This window comes from Mesoplodon bidens (assembly GCF_964165515.1).
Source record: "Mesoplodon bidens genome assembly, chromosome: 6".
Lineage (NCBI taxonomy): Eukaryota > Metazoa > Chordata > Mammalia > Artiodactyla > Ziphiidae > Mesoplodon > Mesoplodon bidens.
In genome coordinates, this window is record NC_138162.1 from 39,013,626 (window position 1) to 39,032,517 (window position 18,892).

The following is an 18,892-nucleotide window of genomic DNA, read 5'->3' on the forward strand; positions in this document are numbered from 1 at the left end:
TATAAACACCCCCACCCCCTCCTTCCTTCCTTCCTTCCTTCCTTCCTTCCTTTCCTCCTTCTTTCTTTCATTATTTCTTTCTTGACGTATATTTGATTTACAATGTTGTGTTACTTTCTGCTGTTCAGCAAAATGATTCAGTTATACATATATATACATTATTTTTATATTCTTTTCCATTATGGTTTATTACAGGATATTGTTTTCAGTTTTGGGCAATACTTATAAAGCTTCTATAAACATTTGTATATAAGTTTTGTGTGAACATAAGACTATTTTTTCTGGAATAAATGCTCAGGAGTGCAGTTGCTGGCTGGTGTGATAGTTGAATGTTTAGTTTTTTAAGAAACTGCTAAACTGTTTCCCAGATTGTTTGTACCATTCTCACCAGCACTGTATGTGTGGTCCATTTTCTCCACATCTTCACCAGCATTTGGTGTTGCTATGTTTTATTATAGCCATTCTGAGAGCTGTGTAGTAATATCTCATTGGGGTTTTAATTTGCACTTCCCTGATGGCTAATGATGTTTATGTATACATTTTTAATTCAAAGAAGTGTAAGGAAGAAAACAGCACAAAGGCCATCATCTCTTTGCCCAGATAATTTCCTGTTAAAGATAAAGTAATACAGGCATAAAATTAGAAAACTCAAGCAGCACAGAAAAGCATACAAAGGGAAATAAAGACCTCTCCTCCCTCACCCCTGCCCTTACCTGGCCCTTCTCTGTAAAGGTCACCAGTGTTCACAGTGTCTTGAGATTCCTTTCAGAAAAGGTAAAGGAAAACCATGGCTATATTCATACTTACATGTTGACATGGATGTTGATAGTACAGAGTAACTTCAGCGTAGCAATCCAGAGACTTTCCTGATTAGTGGGTGGCTCTGTCCAGTTCCTTCTGTCTTGCTTCTTGTCTATCTTATAAGCCTTTGCGCTACTCTTCAAGGTTGGAGCTGGGTCATAAGCACATCTGTGGCCTGCAGCCCACTGACAGCACTCAGTCCTATGGCCATACATAGGGCAAGAAAGGCCAGGAGTGTCATCTAGTCACATGCCCAGAAAGAAGGAAAGTAATTTATAGTCTCCTAGCAGAATTTACACCTGTATGTTTAGTTTTTGCCCACATGAGCACAGATGGGATCCTGTTTCACACAACCATAAACCCTCTTCTAAACTTTGCTTTGTCCATTAAATAATGTAATATGGAGATCTGGCCACAGCAAAGGCATACAGATGGCCTTCATTCTTTTTAATGGTTTCAGGGTTATCCTATCCCAGGGATGTACTATGTCTCTTTTATCGGCCTCTTAGGGATGGGCAGTAGGGTTACTTTTTGTTTTTGTAGTTACAAATAATGTTTCAAGACACACCCTTGAAGATAAACTTACACATATCCAAGTATACATCCCTAATAGTAAGATTGCTGGCTCAATGGGTATGTGCATTTAAATACTGGATACCATTGACAGATTGTCCTCTATATGATTGAACCAATTTTAACCCATCTTATATTACTATAAATTTTAATACTGATATACATATATATTTAAACATTATAAAACTTACTTCTTGTCACTTTAACATATATAAACATACATTCTTGGCTGTTAATGCCTACAGAATGCTAGAAGCAAAATATATGACTAAAGATTATCTGGTTTAATTTCTCCATATCTGGGCAATTCTAGTGCCACCCCCAACGTCTGGGATAGTATGGATGCTACAAGCTCCAGTGTGACAGGCAAGGCAGTTAGAATACTTCTCAAGACATCGCTCCTGTCAGTTACAGGTAATGGCACAGTGTGGCCCCTTGGATTAAAATCCCTTGGCTCAGCCCAACCCAAGAAAAACCAACTGCTTTGCTCTATTCTTGAATATTATCACACATTTACTGTCAATATATGATGGTGTCTTATGCCATTTCAGCAAGGAAATTCTTCCTAATGTCTAAGTTACTCTAGTCTAAATTACTCCAGCTGCACTCTAAGCTTATTCTCTTTCATCTTCCCTTAAATGAAAGCATCAGCTTTTAATTATTTTTATGTTTCCTTGGATTCATTGCTTTGTTCCTTTGTGTCTTCACTTCAACCCTATACTTTCTGAACCAGGCTTTAAGTATCCTAAATTCATTATAGTATGTCATGTTTGTATGTGCGTGCACATGTGTGTGTGTGTGTGTGTGAGAGAGAGAGAGAGAGAGAGAGAGAGAGAGAGAGAGAGAGATGTACCAAACAAGAGTGTACATAATGTCTAAGTGTGGTTACAAAAAAAATTAAAATGAGTACAGTATCTCTTATCACCAAGCTTAAGAAATAGGTCATCACCAGTTTCCTTGAAGTTTGTCATATAGCACATATGTCATGCCTTTGTGTTTCCCCTCCTCACTCCCACAGATGTAAGCACTATCATGAACGTTGTGTTAATAATTTCCTTACTTTAAAAAAGTTGTTACACATGCGTGTATCCCTCAACATTTGGTTGCATCACTTGTTTTGAACTTAATATAAATTGATTCATATGTCTTCATGTAATCTGCTTCTTACTGATCAATATTGTGCTTTTGAAATTCATCCATGCTGATGTGTGTAGAACATGGTTCATTCATTTTCAGTATTGTATACTATTCCATTATATAAATTGACCCAATTTAGTTATCCATAGTAATTTAATTCACAATGGCAACAGATAAACATAGGATATTGGTGGCAGGGACAGCTAAGTTTTCCCTCAAATCCCTATTCTCCCATTGTATAAAATTGTAGCTAGTAAGTGGCTATCCAGCCAGGGAACTTCCCACACTCCCTTACATATAGCTGGGTCTATGTGACATGTTTCCAATGAAATCAGGCAGAAACGATGTGTGTCATTTCTTGGTCAAGGTGGTTGAGGGAGGGGATATATCTTCTCTACCCTCTTCCGATCCTTGCACTGGCTGGATATCAACAGCCAGGGCAATCTTAGAAACCTAGTGTTGAAGGTGGCAATGCCTTTCTCAGCTGTGGGTCCTGAAGGACTATGTGGAATAGAGTCTGTTATACAAGACAAAAACCAAACTTCATTGCGTGAAGCCACTGAAATTTTGGAGTTATTTGTTATAGCAGCTTAAGTTATCCCAACTAATGCAAACTAACAAGAAATGTCCAAGATTTACATGAAGAAACTTCTAAAAGTTTTAGAAGAATGCATAAGATTTGAATAAATAGATAGCATATTACGGATGAGATAACTGATTACTGCAAAGATGTGACTTTTCCCTTAAATATCTCTAATTTCAATATAAAACGTTAAAAAATATAATCTTATCATTTACTTGGAAAATTAAACTAAGAAGATAACACAAGAACATTTTGAAAGAAAATAATAAATCATAGAGACTTCCTCTATGAGACACCAGATATCAAAGCCTATTATAAGATTATCAGAAGTGGCACTGGCACAGAAGTTAACAAATAGGCCAGTGGAACAGAACAGATAGATTAGAGACAGGTCCACGTACATATAAGAATTTGGCATAAGCATTTCACATCCGGAAAAGATGGACAAATAGAAAAATGTTGCCAAGACAATGAGCCACCCATTTTGAAAAAAATAATGCTAGATGATTTCAACCTCACACTATTCTCAAAAATAAACAACAACAACAAAAATAAAAAAACTACAAGTGTTACAGGAAAATGTATTTATATCCTTGAAGTTAGGGAAAATCATAAAGGAAATTCTAAAAAAAATAAGGAAAATATTCACAAACTTGGTAACATTAAAATTAATATTATGTAATGTATGGAAAGGACACCATAAACAAAGGAGAAAATAATTACTGTATATATAGTAGGCAAATAATTAATACCAAGTATATGTAAAAATAAAGTTCCTACAAACTTATAAGAAAATGACAACCCAACAGTAGAATGGGCAATGGGTATATTCTGGTTATATCCAGACAAAACTATAATTCAGAAAGATACATGTACCTCTATGTTCATAGCAGCACTATTCACAATAGCCAAGACATGGAAACAACCTGAATGTCCATAAACAGATGAATGGATAAAGAAGGTGTGGTACATATATACAATGGAATACTACACAGCCATAAAAAAGAATGAAATAATGCCATTTGCAGCAACATGGATGTGTCTAGAGTTGCAACATACTAAGTGAAGTAAGTCAGAAAATGACAAATATACGATATCACTTGTATGTCTAGAGTTGCAACATACTAAGTGAAGTAAGTCAGAAAATGACAAGTATCATACGATATCACTTGTATGTGGAATTTAAAATATGACACAATGAACCTATCTATGAAACAGAATCACGGGCATAGAGAACAGACCTGTGGTTGCCAAGGGGGAGGGGGTTAAGAGAGGGATGGACTGGGAGGTTGGGGTTAGCAGATGTATGCTTTTATATACAGAATGGATAAACAAGGTCCTGCTGTATACTACAGAGAACTATATTCAATATTCTATGATATGTACCATGTCTTCTTTATCCATTCCTCTGCCAATGGGCGTATATACAATGGAATATTACTCAACCATAAAAAGAACGAAATAGTGCCATTTGCAGCAACATGGATGGACCTAGAGATTGTCATACTGAGTGAAGTAAGTCTGACAGAGAAAGACAAATATCATTTGATATCACTTATATGTGGGATCTAAAAAAAAACAGTATGAATGGACTTATTTACAAAACAGAAATAGAGTCACAGATGTAGAAAACAAACTTATGGCTACCAGGGGAGAAAGGAGGGTAGGGGGGGATAAATTGGGAAATTGAGATTGACATACACACATTACTATATATATAAGATAGGTAACTAATAATGACCTACTGTAGAGCACAGGGAACTCTACTCAATACTCTGTAATGACCTATATGGAAAAAGAATCTAAAAAAAATAGTGGATATATGTATATGTATAAATGATTCACTTGCTGTACAGCAGAAACTAACACAACATTGTAAATCAACTATACTCCCATAAAAATTAAAAAAATAAACATACTGGGAAAATTAAAAAAAGAAGATGCACTTAAAGGTTCATTGATGATGGATGAATAAACAAAATGTGGTGTATGCATACAATGCAGTATTATTCAGCCTTGAAAAGGAAGGAAATTCTGACACATGTTACAACGTGGATGAGCCTTGAGGACATTATGCTAAGTGAAATAAACCAGTCACAAAAAGAGAAAAACAAAAAACAAACGAACAAAACATTCTATGATGAGCCATAATGGAAAAGAATATAAAAAGAATTTATATATATATATGTATAACTGAATCACTTTGCTGTACAGCAGAAATTAGCACAATGCTGTAAATCAACTATACTTCAACAAAAAATTTAATAAAAAAGGGTATATGCTGGTAATTCACATATAAACATACAAAAAAAATCAGTCCCACTGATAGTTGGAAAAGTGCAAAGCAAAACAGTAAAGAGATGTAATTTCTTGACTTTTAGTTTGAAAAATTTGCTAATATAATATATGGGCCAGAGTGTGGAGAAGTAGAAACTGTATTTTTGATGGTACAGTTTGAAGGGAGGATATTTTGCCAATACTGTGAAAATTTAAAAAGCATGTACCTTTTAACACAGCATTTCACTTCTCCTTGGCTATCTACTCTAGGAATTAATTCACTTGTATATACAAAGAGCAGTATTGAAGGGTTTTCACTGTAGCAATATTAGTAATAGGAAAACTTCAGAACAACTTAAATGCTCACCCAAAAGTGAACTATAGAGCACTACGAGGCAATAAAAATGTGGCTCAGCATGGACTGACGTAGAACTAGATACAATACTTAGAGATAAGACACATCATTAAGTTAAAAAGACAAGGTTATAATGCCATTTATAAAGTGTGAAAAGAAAGAAATCCCACAAAACAAACTTCCATTTCTGTATGTACTTATAGATACATGTAGATGCAGAGAGAAAGTTAGAAAGGAGGATCAACACCAAGCTAAAGACAGCGGGAGCCTAGCGGTGGTGGGGAAATGGAACCATGGGTGTGGCTTAGTGACAGCTTTTACGGGGAGAATGTGCTTGTGTATTTAATAGTATAATTTAATAAATCAAAATAGAAAAAGATGTAAATGCTGAGGCTTCAGCTCCAGAGATTCTTAATTGGATGGTTTTGGTGGGAATTGGTGTTTATTTTTGACGTCTTCCTGAATGATTCTGATACCACAGGTTTGAATATTGGCTATTGGAGACTATATAGTAAAGTCTTCAATTCAGCTTCTTGTGTGTTTTCTATAATATAACTCCTTGTTAAAATCTGGCATAGTGCTTGTTTTGGCAGCATATACACTAAAACTGAAGTGACACAGTGAAGATTAGCATGGGCCCTGTGCGAGGATGACACACAAATTGTGAAACATCCCATAATTGTGAAACATTCCCTATAGGTAAATTTTATGTCATGTGTATTTTACCACAATTTAAAAATATAACAGTTTCATTTAATCAAAACCATAGAGAAGGATTTCAATTAACTGGGCCCTTTGTCACTAACTCAAATGTTGTCTGTCTCTATTTTATTTTATTTTTTAAAATTTTTTTGTCTTTTTTTTTTAACATCTTTATTGGAGTATAATTGCTTTACAATGGTGTGTTGGTTTCTGCTTTATAACAAAGTGAATCAGTTATACATATACATCTGTTCCCATATCTCTTCCCTCCTGCGTCTCCCTTCCTCCCACCCTCCCTATCCCACCCCTCTAGGTGGTCACAAACCACCGAGCTGATCTCCCTGTGCTATGCGGCTGCTTCCCACTAGCTATCTATTTTACGTGTCTCTGTTTAAATGAACATTGGTTTTTCCATTTGTCTTCAGGCAAAGCTCTATCTTTTCTCACCTGTAGCATTTTTGGTGTGAGGAGTCTGGGCCTGTCCATGACAACTCGGCACACTGCGTTTACCTGTCTCCTATGCTATGTTCAAGCACACCACTTCTGCACACTGTCGCTCAGCCCCCATGAGTCAAAGCAGTGTCCAATCTGAAGAGAGTTCCTTCTGATCTCAGGGAAGCATCTATTTACCCTCCAGTTTCCTATTCCATTTTCTGTCCTGTTGGGAGCCAGAAAACAGAAAGAAAGGGCTCAGGTTCATGACTGTGCCCAAGTGAATAGAACCACAGGAAGAACGTTCTTGTGAATAGGAAGCAGCTCACAAGTCGCTGCAGAAATAGTTTTTTATTATGGGATGCTACTCTAGACCCTGTTACATAAATTATAGTATAAAATCCTCCAAATTCTGAATTCCACCACACATCTGATCATAGGTGGTTTAGATAGGAGGGCATTCAGATGGTGGATCTGTACAAAAAAGCACTTAGAATAATAGTTCCTGGCACATAATAAACACATGCAAATAAACTACTGTTATGTCACATTTAGCCTGGCCCAGTGTGGCTGTTTTACTCATAACCCAGAAACCTTTGTCACATTCTGCATATGTAAACTCAGGAGAAGCAAGCACATCACCCTGTGACCAACTGAGTGATGCCCCAACTCACCTTTAATGTAACAAGCCTTCCCTGTCTGCTTATCATCTCCTTTTTGGTTTTCCTGTCCCTACCCTCAGTTAGCAAGACAGGGACTCAATGTCGTGCTTATCAGCCGGACACCGGAAAAACTACAGGCCATTGCTGCAGAGATTGGTGAGTGACCCCAAGAAATAAGGGAGATGTTTGTGGAGCCCACCAGCCAAGTCTGCTCCTGTCCTGCCCATAGAGACATCTGTCAGCATCCCTACGTCTGCTCTCTGGAGGCTGGGGTACCAGCCTCCTTAAGGGAGCCCAGTTTACAAAGTTAAGTGCAGGATATAAGTGGCTTTAGTTCACTTCAGTTTAGTTCACCAGGGGCTCTTCAGGCTGCATGAAGCAGGGGCAGACTCACCCCACAAATAGGTCTACTCTCTTCTTTGGTCTAGCGTCTCCATATCTAAAATCAGACTCCCTCATCCAGGGGCCTCAGCTGTCTGATTGCTTCTGCTACTCCCTTAAAAAGCAGGATCTGTGTTTGGGACTTCACTTCCCTATGTCTATGCTGTGCTCCTTGCAGTAGGGTGAGGGACAATGCTTACTGCTAGTTGTTAGATTAAAAAAAAAAAGATTTGATCCAGGGCTGCCATGTATGGTTTTGAAAGTTGTACACTATACAACCCCAAGAGACAGCATTTATATTATAAGGCTTTATTATTATGATCCACTCTGACATGTTCTTAGTTAATAATGATCATCATATCCCTTTCTGGGCATTTGCATTTTAATAATAATTACTAATTTAGTAATTGATAAATTCCTTAACTCAAAGGAATGAGTCTTCAACTATGAAGACTCGTGAAGACCATAGCAGGCTATCTGGGGGAGGGCCTTATTTCTCTGGAGAGAATTTGGGCTAAGAGAAGGCCGTGGGAGGTGTGGGGTTGAGCAGTCACAACGAGGAGGCTCAGTGCCCTTGAACCAGTGAATTCTGCTTTTGTTTTCTGTCTGGATATCAGAAATAACTTTGACCCAGGACTAGGACATTCTTCAGTGTTTCCCTTACAGTGCTAAATTGTACTTTTCATCATCCTTTTGAAAAGCAAGTAGTGTCTTTGAACTGCCCCCAAACTTTGCCTTAAGATCACTTGCCCCAGAAATCTTGGGTCTAATTCCAGAGCTAAGCAGGCAGCAGTTGGGAGATCTGCCCATTGCTTTTATATCTAAGAGAGAGCTCCTGCACAGGGCAAGTTCACATAAAACAGTGGAAAGAGGATTGAACTTGGAGGGAGCAGAGTTTGGGTGCCCTTGGTCAAGCTAGTAAGCTTCTCTGAGCCTTAATTTGCTCCTCTGAAAAATGGAGAAAATACCTACTTTACAAGGTTGTTGAGAGGGTTAAAAAATATATTGTGCGTGTAAATGTTTTATAAATGCTAAAGTGTTGGACAAATACAAAGGGTTTCTGAGTGTATGTGACGAGGACCTGACACTCACTGAGCAGAGGCATTGCACTTTGCTCTTACAGCCCTTAGTCCAGGCGTCTGAAACTTGAGCATGCACCACAGTCACCCCGAGCACATGTGAAAACAGATCACCAGGCCAACTCCCAGGGTTTCCTGGTTCAGTAGGTCTGGGGTGGAGCCTGAGATTTTGTGTTTCTAACAAGTTCTCAGTGATGCTGATGCTGTGGTCTGTGGACCTTGCTTTGAGAACCACTGCATTAAATCTGTTATAATGTCTTTACTTGTCACTGTAGTGACTTTTAGAATCACACAGAAACCATCATTCACAAATCTTTTAACACATCCCAGCATTTATCCGAGGCTATTTCTTGTTTCGCATTAAGGTGATGGGCTTGTGCTCTTAAGTGTCTGTTCAGGTAGTATAGGAGCATTGGGAGAACATGGGCAAAAGGGGGATTTGGATTCCTGTTCATTAAAAAATAACTGTTGTCTCTAATGCAGAGTGGACGATAGGAAGTAGTGTGAAGATTATACAAGCAGATTTTACCAAAGATGACATCTATGAGTATATTAAAGAAAAACTTGAAGACTTAGAAATTGGAATTTTAGGTAAATAAATTACAAAATGCAAAGCTTGTTGTAATAAGTCAGTGAAACAATTATCTTAATGATACTTGATTATTCAATAGTAGCTTAAACTTAACCCATGACTGTAAGCTGTAGCATTAAACCAAATATTAAAGTTCAGTTCTTCAAGAGGAATTACTGGATTAACAAATTTGTATATGACTTTGGAATGTAGCAAATCTACATATTTCAATCTTCTCAACCATATTTCCTAGTATTAAAATATTTTTTGGGCTCCCCTGGTGGCGTGGTGGTTGAGAGTCCGCCTGCCGATGCAGGGGACACGGGTTCGTGCCCCGGTCCGGGAAGATCCCACATGCCGCGGAGCGTCTGGGCCCGTGAGCCATGGCCGCTGAGCCTGCGCGTCCGGAGCCTGTGCTCCACAATGGGGAGAGGCCACAACAGTGAGAGGCCTGCGTACCGCAAAAAAAAAAAAAAAAAAAAAAAAAAAATTTCTTTTTCTTTCACTGAACTGATCTCGACATTTGGCAGGAAGAGGGAAACTTTGGCCTAAAGGAATTAGTTTGGCAAACAAACATCGCTGCAATTGATCCATGAAATAGTGAGTCAGTGTGGTTATCTGAGGACTGACTTTCTCATTTGGGAAATGAGATGCAATTTTTTTCTGAGATAATTTATAGACAATCTGTTTTGTAACCACATCACAATACCGTGTTTGTATTGTACATGGAAAGAAGATTTTGATTTCTAGAATAATTACATTTTTACTAATAAAAGTGTAAAACGTGCTGCAGGAAAACTGGAAATAACAGATGAGCATGTAAAAGAGCTATGAATTTCTTGAAATCCTGACAGCCTGAGATAGCATCTTGGTATATATCCTTCCAGATACATACACACATATTTTCAAAATCAGGATTAAACTTACATACTGTTTTGCAACATTTAAAAAAAAATCATACATCACTAATGTTCTCCCAGGTTTTTAAAGCTCTGAGCAGTCATAGTTTTGAATGACTCCACTGCATCCCACCACCATGATTCATTTTATGTGCATTATATTATAGGACCACAATTTCTTTCTCTCCAGTTTCCTCACTGTTATCAAATGATGTTGCAATGAACAACCTTGTATATAAATCTTTTGTACATGTTTCCTTGGAAAACTTCCCAAGAATTCCTGGGTTGAATATGACAATTTTAAAGGCTTTCAATAGACATTTGCCATGGGCTCTTCTGACATCTTTTTGTTTTGTCTCTTTTGGTCAGTCAACAATGTCGGCATGCTTCCAAACCTTCTCCCGCGTCATTTCCTTAACATGCCGGATGACATCCAGGTAGGTCTATACTCTTCTGTGGATGTTTTCCTCTCATGTGGTCCTGAGCCCCCTGGCTGGTTAATCACCAGGGCCGGGAGGGGATAATGGGATTGTATTCTGTATTCCAGGTGGCTGACTGGAGGTCTCCCTTTCTTTTCGCCTGAGTACTTGATACACAGTCAAGGGTACCGCTGTTCATGACTATCTCTAGGATAAGGACATCTTCCCTCTTCTCCACACACCAAAATTTACCTATGCCAGTCTTTCGGGGCTCTGCACTTTGCTTTCTAAGGGGGTAATTCTGCCTAACAAATTCATAGCTTTGTATTCATGGCTTTCTTTGTCTTCCCAGGTAATAAGATTCGTTCCACTTTCAGTGTGATAGAAGCCCCTTGCACAGACTCTGTGGTTGGGGTTGTTGTCATTTCAGCCAGCTTGACTCGGACCTATGACTGCCCTTGCTGGCCATGAGCAAATTTACTGCGCATTTAACAGTCTTCGAAGGCACTATATTTCGACACTTCCCCAGGCCCTGACCTTTGAAGTAATGGGGTTATAACAATTCTGAACAGGCTAGCATGCTTCTACTCCCCAATCCCACAAGTATTCCTAAGGTTCTGTGTAGGCCCCACGTCTACTGCATGGACAAATAATGCCAGATTGCTTGGACCCTGCTGAACATCCTCACGGGCCACACGTCTAACTCCACGGTCCCTGTTTCCGGCACAAGTTGGTGTCTCTCCATTAAGCAGGTTCCGTTCTTGCTTCTCTTTATTTACGTCTGCATTTGTACTTGTCTATGTGTCTGACCCTCTTTTCCTCTCTGTCTGTCTTGGGTGATTCTAGCAGTTTCTTTAACTGCCCTCTGTAGCCCGGAACCTGTATACCTTGTGTTATACAACCATTCACCTTTCTAATCTCTATGCTATTGTCTTCTAGACCACATATACTAACCTCCCTTCCTTCAGCTGGAAATTGACCATCTCCCTTTGAAAAACTGTTTCCGTATTCCTGCCGAAATTTTCAAGGAAACTCTTAATTGACTTCTATTCGAGATCACATTCTTATAGAATCATAGTGTGGATGTCAGATGTTTCCCCGTTCTAGTGCATTCTGAATATCAACTAGGAGCCTGATTTGCAGGCTGAGGCAACCACTCAGACACACACTTTTGCCTGCTTCATGGTTGTTTAGCACTGAATACTTTTCAAGAGAATTTCTCAAATGATCTGATTCATGATTGTGATTATTTATTACAGAGCCTCATCCACTGTAACATCACCTCGGTAGTGAAGGTATGTGATCAATGTATGTGCTCAGTGCATTAAAATGTAGTAGCTGTTGGATTTGGCAACTCAGGAGAATTGGCCCCTTCCCTGTAGATGCAGAATTCTTTAAAATTGAGCTGTACTTTAAAATTGAACTGAGAGACCATGTAGTAGCCTTTTAATTGTCTTTTCTGTTTTCATCAAGAAAATACAGTGGATTCACTCTCCCTAGCATCTGAATCCTTTTTCTGCATTCAGTTTTGTCATATGTCAGAACATATTAGGCCTGATGATGATGAAACTTATTCAGGATTCCAAAGCAACTTAAAACAAATTAGTATCTTCTTGTGATTTTAGTCTTTGTAAATAGAGGAAAGCTCACTCAGTTTGGAAAAAGGACAGAGGGTGTGGTTTGGATTTTATAGACTCTTGTTGTTCAAAAACTATTTGTTGAAGTGAAGTTCAAGTTCATATGTATTCTGATCCCAGATCAGTTCCTGGACAGCACTGGGCATGCTATTTAGCCCCTTTGAACTTCAGATTCTTCATCTGCTATTAAAAGAGTATTGAACTAATTGATGTGTCAGGTGCCATTCAGCACTCAGGTCCTTTTATTAGAATTAACTGCATACGCATTTATAGGCATGAGTACCACAAAGCTATCCTATGCTGTGTCTTTGTGTGAATGAGAAAAAGGGAGACAAATTGTCTGGGCAGACAATTTGGAGAAAGGTGCTGCTTAAGAGTGGACATAGCCCAATGCTTGGTGAGTAGATGATGCTTTTGTGTGAACACAATATTTCCCTTCCCTCTGAATGATGAGAGCCCTCTAAATGGCTTGTGAGTGAACACTGGGCTTTCAGCCCACACTCACCCCCACAGCTGGGCACCTTGCTCAGTACACAAAATTCACAGCTGTGCCTGGCAGCCCTCATAACCACTCTGGATGGTCCAATGGAACTTCAGCAATGAATCAGATATGACTGATTTCATGGAACTGGGACCCTTATTGGGGAGCAGCAGGGGGCTGTCTCGTCTTCACAGCATGGACTGGCGGGGAGAACTGGTTTCCCAGAGGAAAATAGGTTCCTATCAACACAAAAAGAGGAGATGGATGTTGAACAGACCAAAAAAAATTTTTTTCATGTGGCTGCAGTTGAGCTGACAAAAATTATTTTCATCATTGGTTGTTTTTTTTTTGTAAGTATACTAGTATTTTATAGTTTCCTGCTCAGTTTTTATTGGTACATACATTCTTTTTATGCTGAGCAATCAATGGCTTTTTAAAATCCCCAGCTGATGTAATTGAAGGTTTTATATGTTCCACTGTTGTCTGCAGTCTTACCACTAAAATCTTTCACATTAATGGATACATTGATCTTTCAGTCTTGGTCCATTTGATCACAGGGTTTCCCAAATGTATTTGACAACCCTCTGACTCTTTTAGCAGAGAAATGCTTTGATTTTCAAAAAAATTATTTTATATCTTTGTAGACACTAACTTCCTTAAGTAACAAAGAAAACAAATTGAAGTTTAGCTTCTAAGTATGCAATGCCCAAGTTGGCCACGCTGGTTGGAAGCATGACTAGTATCACTTAATTATTCCAAAGGAACCATCTGGAAACACTAGAGTTCTCTATCAAGGGCACAGATGGGAGAATGAGTTTGAGGGCAAAGGGAACGTGGGATAAGAGACTAAATACTGGAACCTTTGAGACAGGGACCCACAAAGTCCAGTGTTGTATCTCTAATTGGGATCATTCACCCAGTCAGGCTTTTGGGAGACTGAGAAATGCTGTCCAACAATGTTCCAAGTATATCCTTAATGAAGTTGGGAGAAGCAAGGAAAGGGTATTGACATGATCTAGTCCTCATCCATCTCTCACCTCCTTCAAAATCCAGGGTTTCAGAAGGCAGTCCAGACTAGGAAGCCCTCACCACTCCCACCCCTGCCGCTTCTCCAGAGCAGTGAAAACATTATCTGGAGGCTCCCAGGGATGAGCTTAGGGGCCTTCCTAGGAAATGCAGGGCCCCAGACAGCATGAAAAATTAGGCAAACTTGTCTTCTGGTCCCCAGTGTCCTCTATTTCTCTGCCTCTCCCCATCTGTTTGGATCCTCTCTGTCTCAAACCTGCTCCCAAGACAAGGCCTGATTCCACTCAATTGTACTTTCAAGAACATTTCAGTCCATGGGTTTGCCTCTTTCTTAATTCTTAAAATGGGTGCCTTAAAATTTGACATGAAAAGCTTTCTTAATGAAATATTTAAGCTCCAGAACTGTCAGGGAGGACTTCTTCCAGGGACAGTGGGTTGGGGTGGGGAAGGGATTTTTCAACGCTGTTGTAATTCCAACAGACCAGCAGACATGTTGTGTCTAGGGAGCTACTTCACAGACCACCTGCAGGCTGCCAATGAGGCTGCTGTTGAATTGAAGAGATGTCCTTCTCCATCTCATACCTTGCATGTGAGACACTCATGGACACTTGTTAGGTTTCCTGACAGTCCCCTAATTCTAACTCCTGTGTGAGTTTTGTAATGGCCAAACTACTTTTGCCTCTCTCCCAGAATGAAGGGTATCTGGGGAGCCTCAGTGTTGGTCCCACAGACATAAGCCAATTTCCATAGTTTTTCATTCCCTTCATTTTCCAGGAAGACTTCAGTTTTATGAAGAAGAAACCAGAGGCCTCTGAACTGTTTGCCATTTGTCTAAGTTGCCTTTTATGGATTCCAACCAGAGTCTAGTGTTGTCAAAATTACCTCCAATGAGTGTCAGCAGATTTTCAAGGCCATCTGAGAGGATGAAGTTGTTTCTCCAGTTTCCTCCAGCACCTACTTCCTAAGTCCCCACGGCACATTGCTACCTAGTTCCTTTGTCAGGGCTTAACTTTGCCCTTCTCTTATAGATGACGCAGCTGATTCTGAAACACATGGAATCAAGGTAAGGTCTTTCATTGGAAAAGCCATGGTCTGCCTGGCCTGGCAATCAGCTGACTTGAGGATCAGGGGGATAGGGTTCATCTGCTGCTGCTTTAACAAATTATAAAACTATGATGAAAGGACATGGAGATTATGGTTGGACCAGGCCAGCTTTGCAAGCAGATAAGCATATTTGCAGGTCAAATGTAGCATATACTGGAAGGAGGAAGAGAACGGCAGTTTCAGCAGACATTGTGTTAAAAAAAATTAACTCACAGTGAGTATAAAAGAAACTTCAGAAGTTGGCCTGAGACCAAGACCATCTCTTTGTTATTATGCATTTCAGCTCTTATCAGAATGAATACTCCAGTTTTGGGGTAAAAATCACCACCCCATCAGTGTCTCTATTTATTCCATGTTTTAAATCACTCTATTACAATGCCCATTTGGGAGCTGGTTTTTCTCAGGTGGTATTCACTAAAAGCAAATGGTTAATAGTTTTATCTTACCTAGAGAAAGAAGGGGCTTGGCCTTGTATTCCTATTTGAAGTTTCTTGATTTTTCTGGATTGAATCCATCTAGTTGGGAAGGATTAAGGATATTGAATTTCAAAAGGGTAAGTAAGAATCCCAGAGACTTGTGTAGGAGTGCCTGTGTGAGCAGATGATGGACTGTCAAATTCCACCCAAGACAGGATTCTGCATATGACATCTGTCCTGTTGTGGGTCATCTTTATGAGTCAGAAGGGACCTTGAGCTCATGTGGTCACATTTGAGAGAGAAGGATCACTTCCCCCTTGAGTCTTGTCCGAGTTGAGTTGGTTCTCTGCATTTTGCTGGTGGATCTTTGCTGTAGCAGAGCCCCTGTTTCCAGTCACAAGCTCTTGAAGTCAACTGACTGCTGAGTGGCATCACGGTGTGGTGTAGTTCATGACTGAGGTGAAGTTCCACTCACGGTTCTTGAAAGCAGAACACTTAGCACACATGGAAACCTAGAGAGGATGGAAGTTTCCCAGCGTTCACATGAGCCCCTTTATTTTTTTCCTTCTCAAGGTGTAATCAGGCAGCAAAGCAATTGAAACTTTGTTTCTTGCCCTTTAGGCGGAAAGGTCTCATCTTGAACATATCTTCCGGGGCGGCCCTCTTTCCCTGGCCTCTGTACTCCACATATTCGGCTTCCAAGGTGAGTGACAGGTATAGTCCAAGCCTCCTTCTCCTTCTTCCTTTTGTTTTTCCCATTTAGCATTTTCCTTTGGATCATCTGGCAAGGCGATGGACTGATTTGCCTAGAGGCACTCTCTAGCTAGTATCTGGGTGCAAATTGGAAAAAGATGCTGCCCCTGGGCTGATGAAGCCTTGCAGCAGCACAGCTGGGCAAGCGCAGCCCCCACGGAATTCCAGCTCCCACTCACTTCCTTGCCTGGGAGCCCTGCGCTCCTCTGGCTAGCAAGTAACATTGTAGTTTCCTTCCATCCCAGAGGCCTCATCAGGTGTCCTCTTGCCCTAGCCATAAAACAAATCTTTGGAACTGTGGGTGCTCTAGACAAGGCAGAGCTTCCCCCGGGAAGGGTATCTATATGCAGTGGCCCTAGGTATGTATTTATTACAAAACTTATGTTCCTTCTCATTGTGGGAGCTCTTCCCAGACCAAGAAATGAAGTTCTAACTCACATCAAGACAAACTGCTGCATTTTAAGGTGAAGAAGATAAGCTCCCTGTGGTGTCCTTTGAAATCTGAGTGAATTGGCTCTGACAGAGAATCAAGTCCTTAGGTGTTTTTCCTTCTTGCTCCAGGCTTTTGTGTGCACATTTTCCAAGGCACTGCAAGCAGAATATAAAGAGAAAGGAATCATTATCCAGGTGAGGTCAACAGTTCTGAGTCCGTGGGAATGGGAACTCTGGATCCCCATGGAGCCTGGGCCACTGCTTCCTTCAGGACAGGCTGTGCATGTGTGACCAGGAGAGGGGGTCTGGCTGACACCATGTGAATTCCTATGACCATAGAGGTGGCAACGGAGCCACCGTGGTTCTGCCTGCTGCTGCCCTCACCATGCTCTGGGTGCTGGAGAAGGAAATGGGGTGGGATGAGTGAGTGCTCACAAACACTTGCTACCCAATGCTGCATCAGGACAGAAATAGGTTCTTGTCTAAGCATCCTTTACTCTCCGACCTAGAGAGAGGAGACAGGCTCATGTGGGAGGAATTGTGGAGAAGGAACAAAAGAAAACTGGGCACTTGGTCCATGTTGGAAGAGGGGAGAGGGTGCTTCACTTGGGGGCTGTTCATCTGTGATGGAACATAGAGATCTCCACTCTTTGGTTCTTGAGCACTTGGGGAAGAGGCGCTCTGCTCTCCATTTCCCCTACAATGGCAGAGTGGTCATGGAGTTGACCTTGTCCTAACTGTAAACAAAGCTGGGTTGTCACTGCTGTCTGTAGGCTGAGCAATAGGACCTGCTTCCTTCAGCAACACAATTAACTCTAAATGGTTTCTGGAACCTGGAATAAACAGTTTACAGAGGTTTTTGCTTAACTGTTTGGGAAGAAGTTCGATGACATACTATTAGGAGTGAAAAAGGCACACTCAGTTATATTTTTTAAATTACTGCTGCACATACTGATTTTCAATTAAAATACCCAGGTGAGAGTATCTCAGTATAAATTAAGCAGCAACAGGATGAAGCTTATTCAACAGGCAGATATGAGTTAATAGTAGGAGCTTTGTAAATAACATCATCTTCCCAGTTGTAGTGAGTGATTGTAACAGACTTGTCACTAGACTACAGTCCCATTCTCTGCCCTGCTGAACTAAAGTCTCACCTAAAAGAGACTCTTCCCTTCTATCCATTCTCCAACTCCCAGGTGAGGACGGATTCCTTTTGCAACAGCTCCACCTTATATATGCTAAGTTTTCTGCAGTAAAAAATAATCCCTAGGGCTTCCCTGGTGGCGCAATGGTTGAGAGTCCGCCTGCTGATGCAGGGGACACGGGTTCATGCCCCGGTCCAGGAAGATCCCACATGCCATGGAGCGGCTAGGCCCGTGAGCCATGGCTGCTGAGCCTGCGCGTCCGGAGCCTGTGCTCCGCAACGGGAGAGGCCACAACAGTGAGAGGCCTGCGTACCGCAAAAAAAAAAAAAAAAAAAATCCCTAAAATCTCATTGGCTTAAAACCACAAAGATTTATTTCTCATTCATGCTACACATTCACTGTGAACTGTCAGAGGGGATTAGCTCACTGTAGTGACGCAGGGACCCAGGCTGATGGAGCAGCCGCCATCTTGGATATTGTCAGTTGACATGTCAAAGAAAAAGTGGCAGAAGAGTAGCCCCCATTCGCTGCAACTAGAGAAAGCCTGTGCACAGCAACAAAGACCTAACGGAGCCAAAAAAAAAGTCACATGTCACTTTTGCTCATACTCATTGGTCAGATCTGGTCACATGGACCCACCCAACCATAGGGACCCAGGAGGTACAATTCTATCATGTGTCCGGAAGAAAGAAGAACTAGAAATATTTGGTGAACAACACTAAATATCAGTGTTGAGTATCAAGTCTTAGCATCATCTCGATCTTGATAATTGAGGGCTAGAGATGCTGTAGCTGCTAAGTTACTGGGTTCTGTGGGGCAGAAGGTGTGGGAGGAGGTGAGGAAGGGGGAGGGAGCCCCTTCCCTCATGCAGAAGCCTCGGAGCTGCTCCAAGTCCTGGAAGAGACGCTGTGACATTCTGAAAACCAGCTGGTCTCTCCAAACACGCATGTAATTGGTGCTCAATAAATATTTGTAAAATTCCTGAGGAAGTATGTACTGTACTGTTGGGTTTGATTTTCAAATCCCA

At 40.6% G+C, this 18,892-nt stretch overlaps 1 protein-coding gene across 1 annotated transcript in view; it reads left to right on the forward strand.

The window, feature by feature from the left end:
* HSD17B3 (hydroxysteroid 17-beta dehydrogenase 3) overlaps window positions 1-18,892 on the forward strand; it is a gene marked incomplete at its 5' end in the record, with an annotated part of 53,166 nt that overhangs the window by 12,967 nt on the left and 21,307 nt on the right. The window contains 7 exons of the mRNA XM_081236968.1: window positions 7,603-7,678; window positions 9,466-9,573; window positions 10,822-10,889; window positions 12,131-12,166; window positions 15,044-15,078; window positions 16,157-16,238; window positions 16,850-16,915. Coding sequence (XP_081093094.1) covers window positions 7,603-7,678; window positions 9,466-9,573; window positions 10,822-10,889; window positions 12,131-12,166; window positions 15,044-15,078; window positions 16,157-16,238; window positions 16,850-16,915 — 471 coding nt within the window. The remainder of the gene's footprint in view (window positions 1-7,602; window positions 7,679-9,465; window positions 9,574-10,821; window positions 10,890-12,130; window positions 12,167-15,043; window positions 15,079-16,156; window positions 16,239-16,849; window positions 16,916-18,892) is intronic.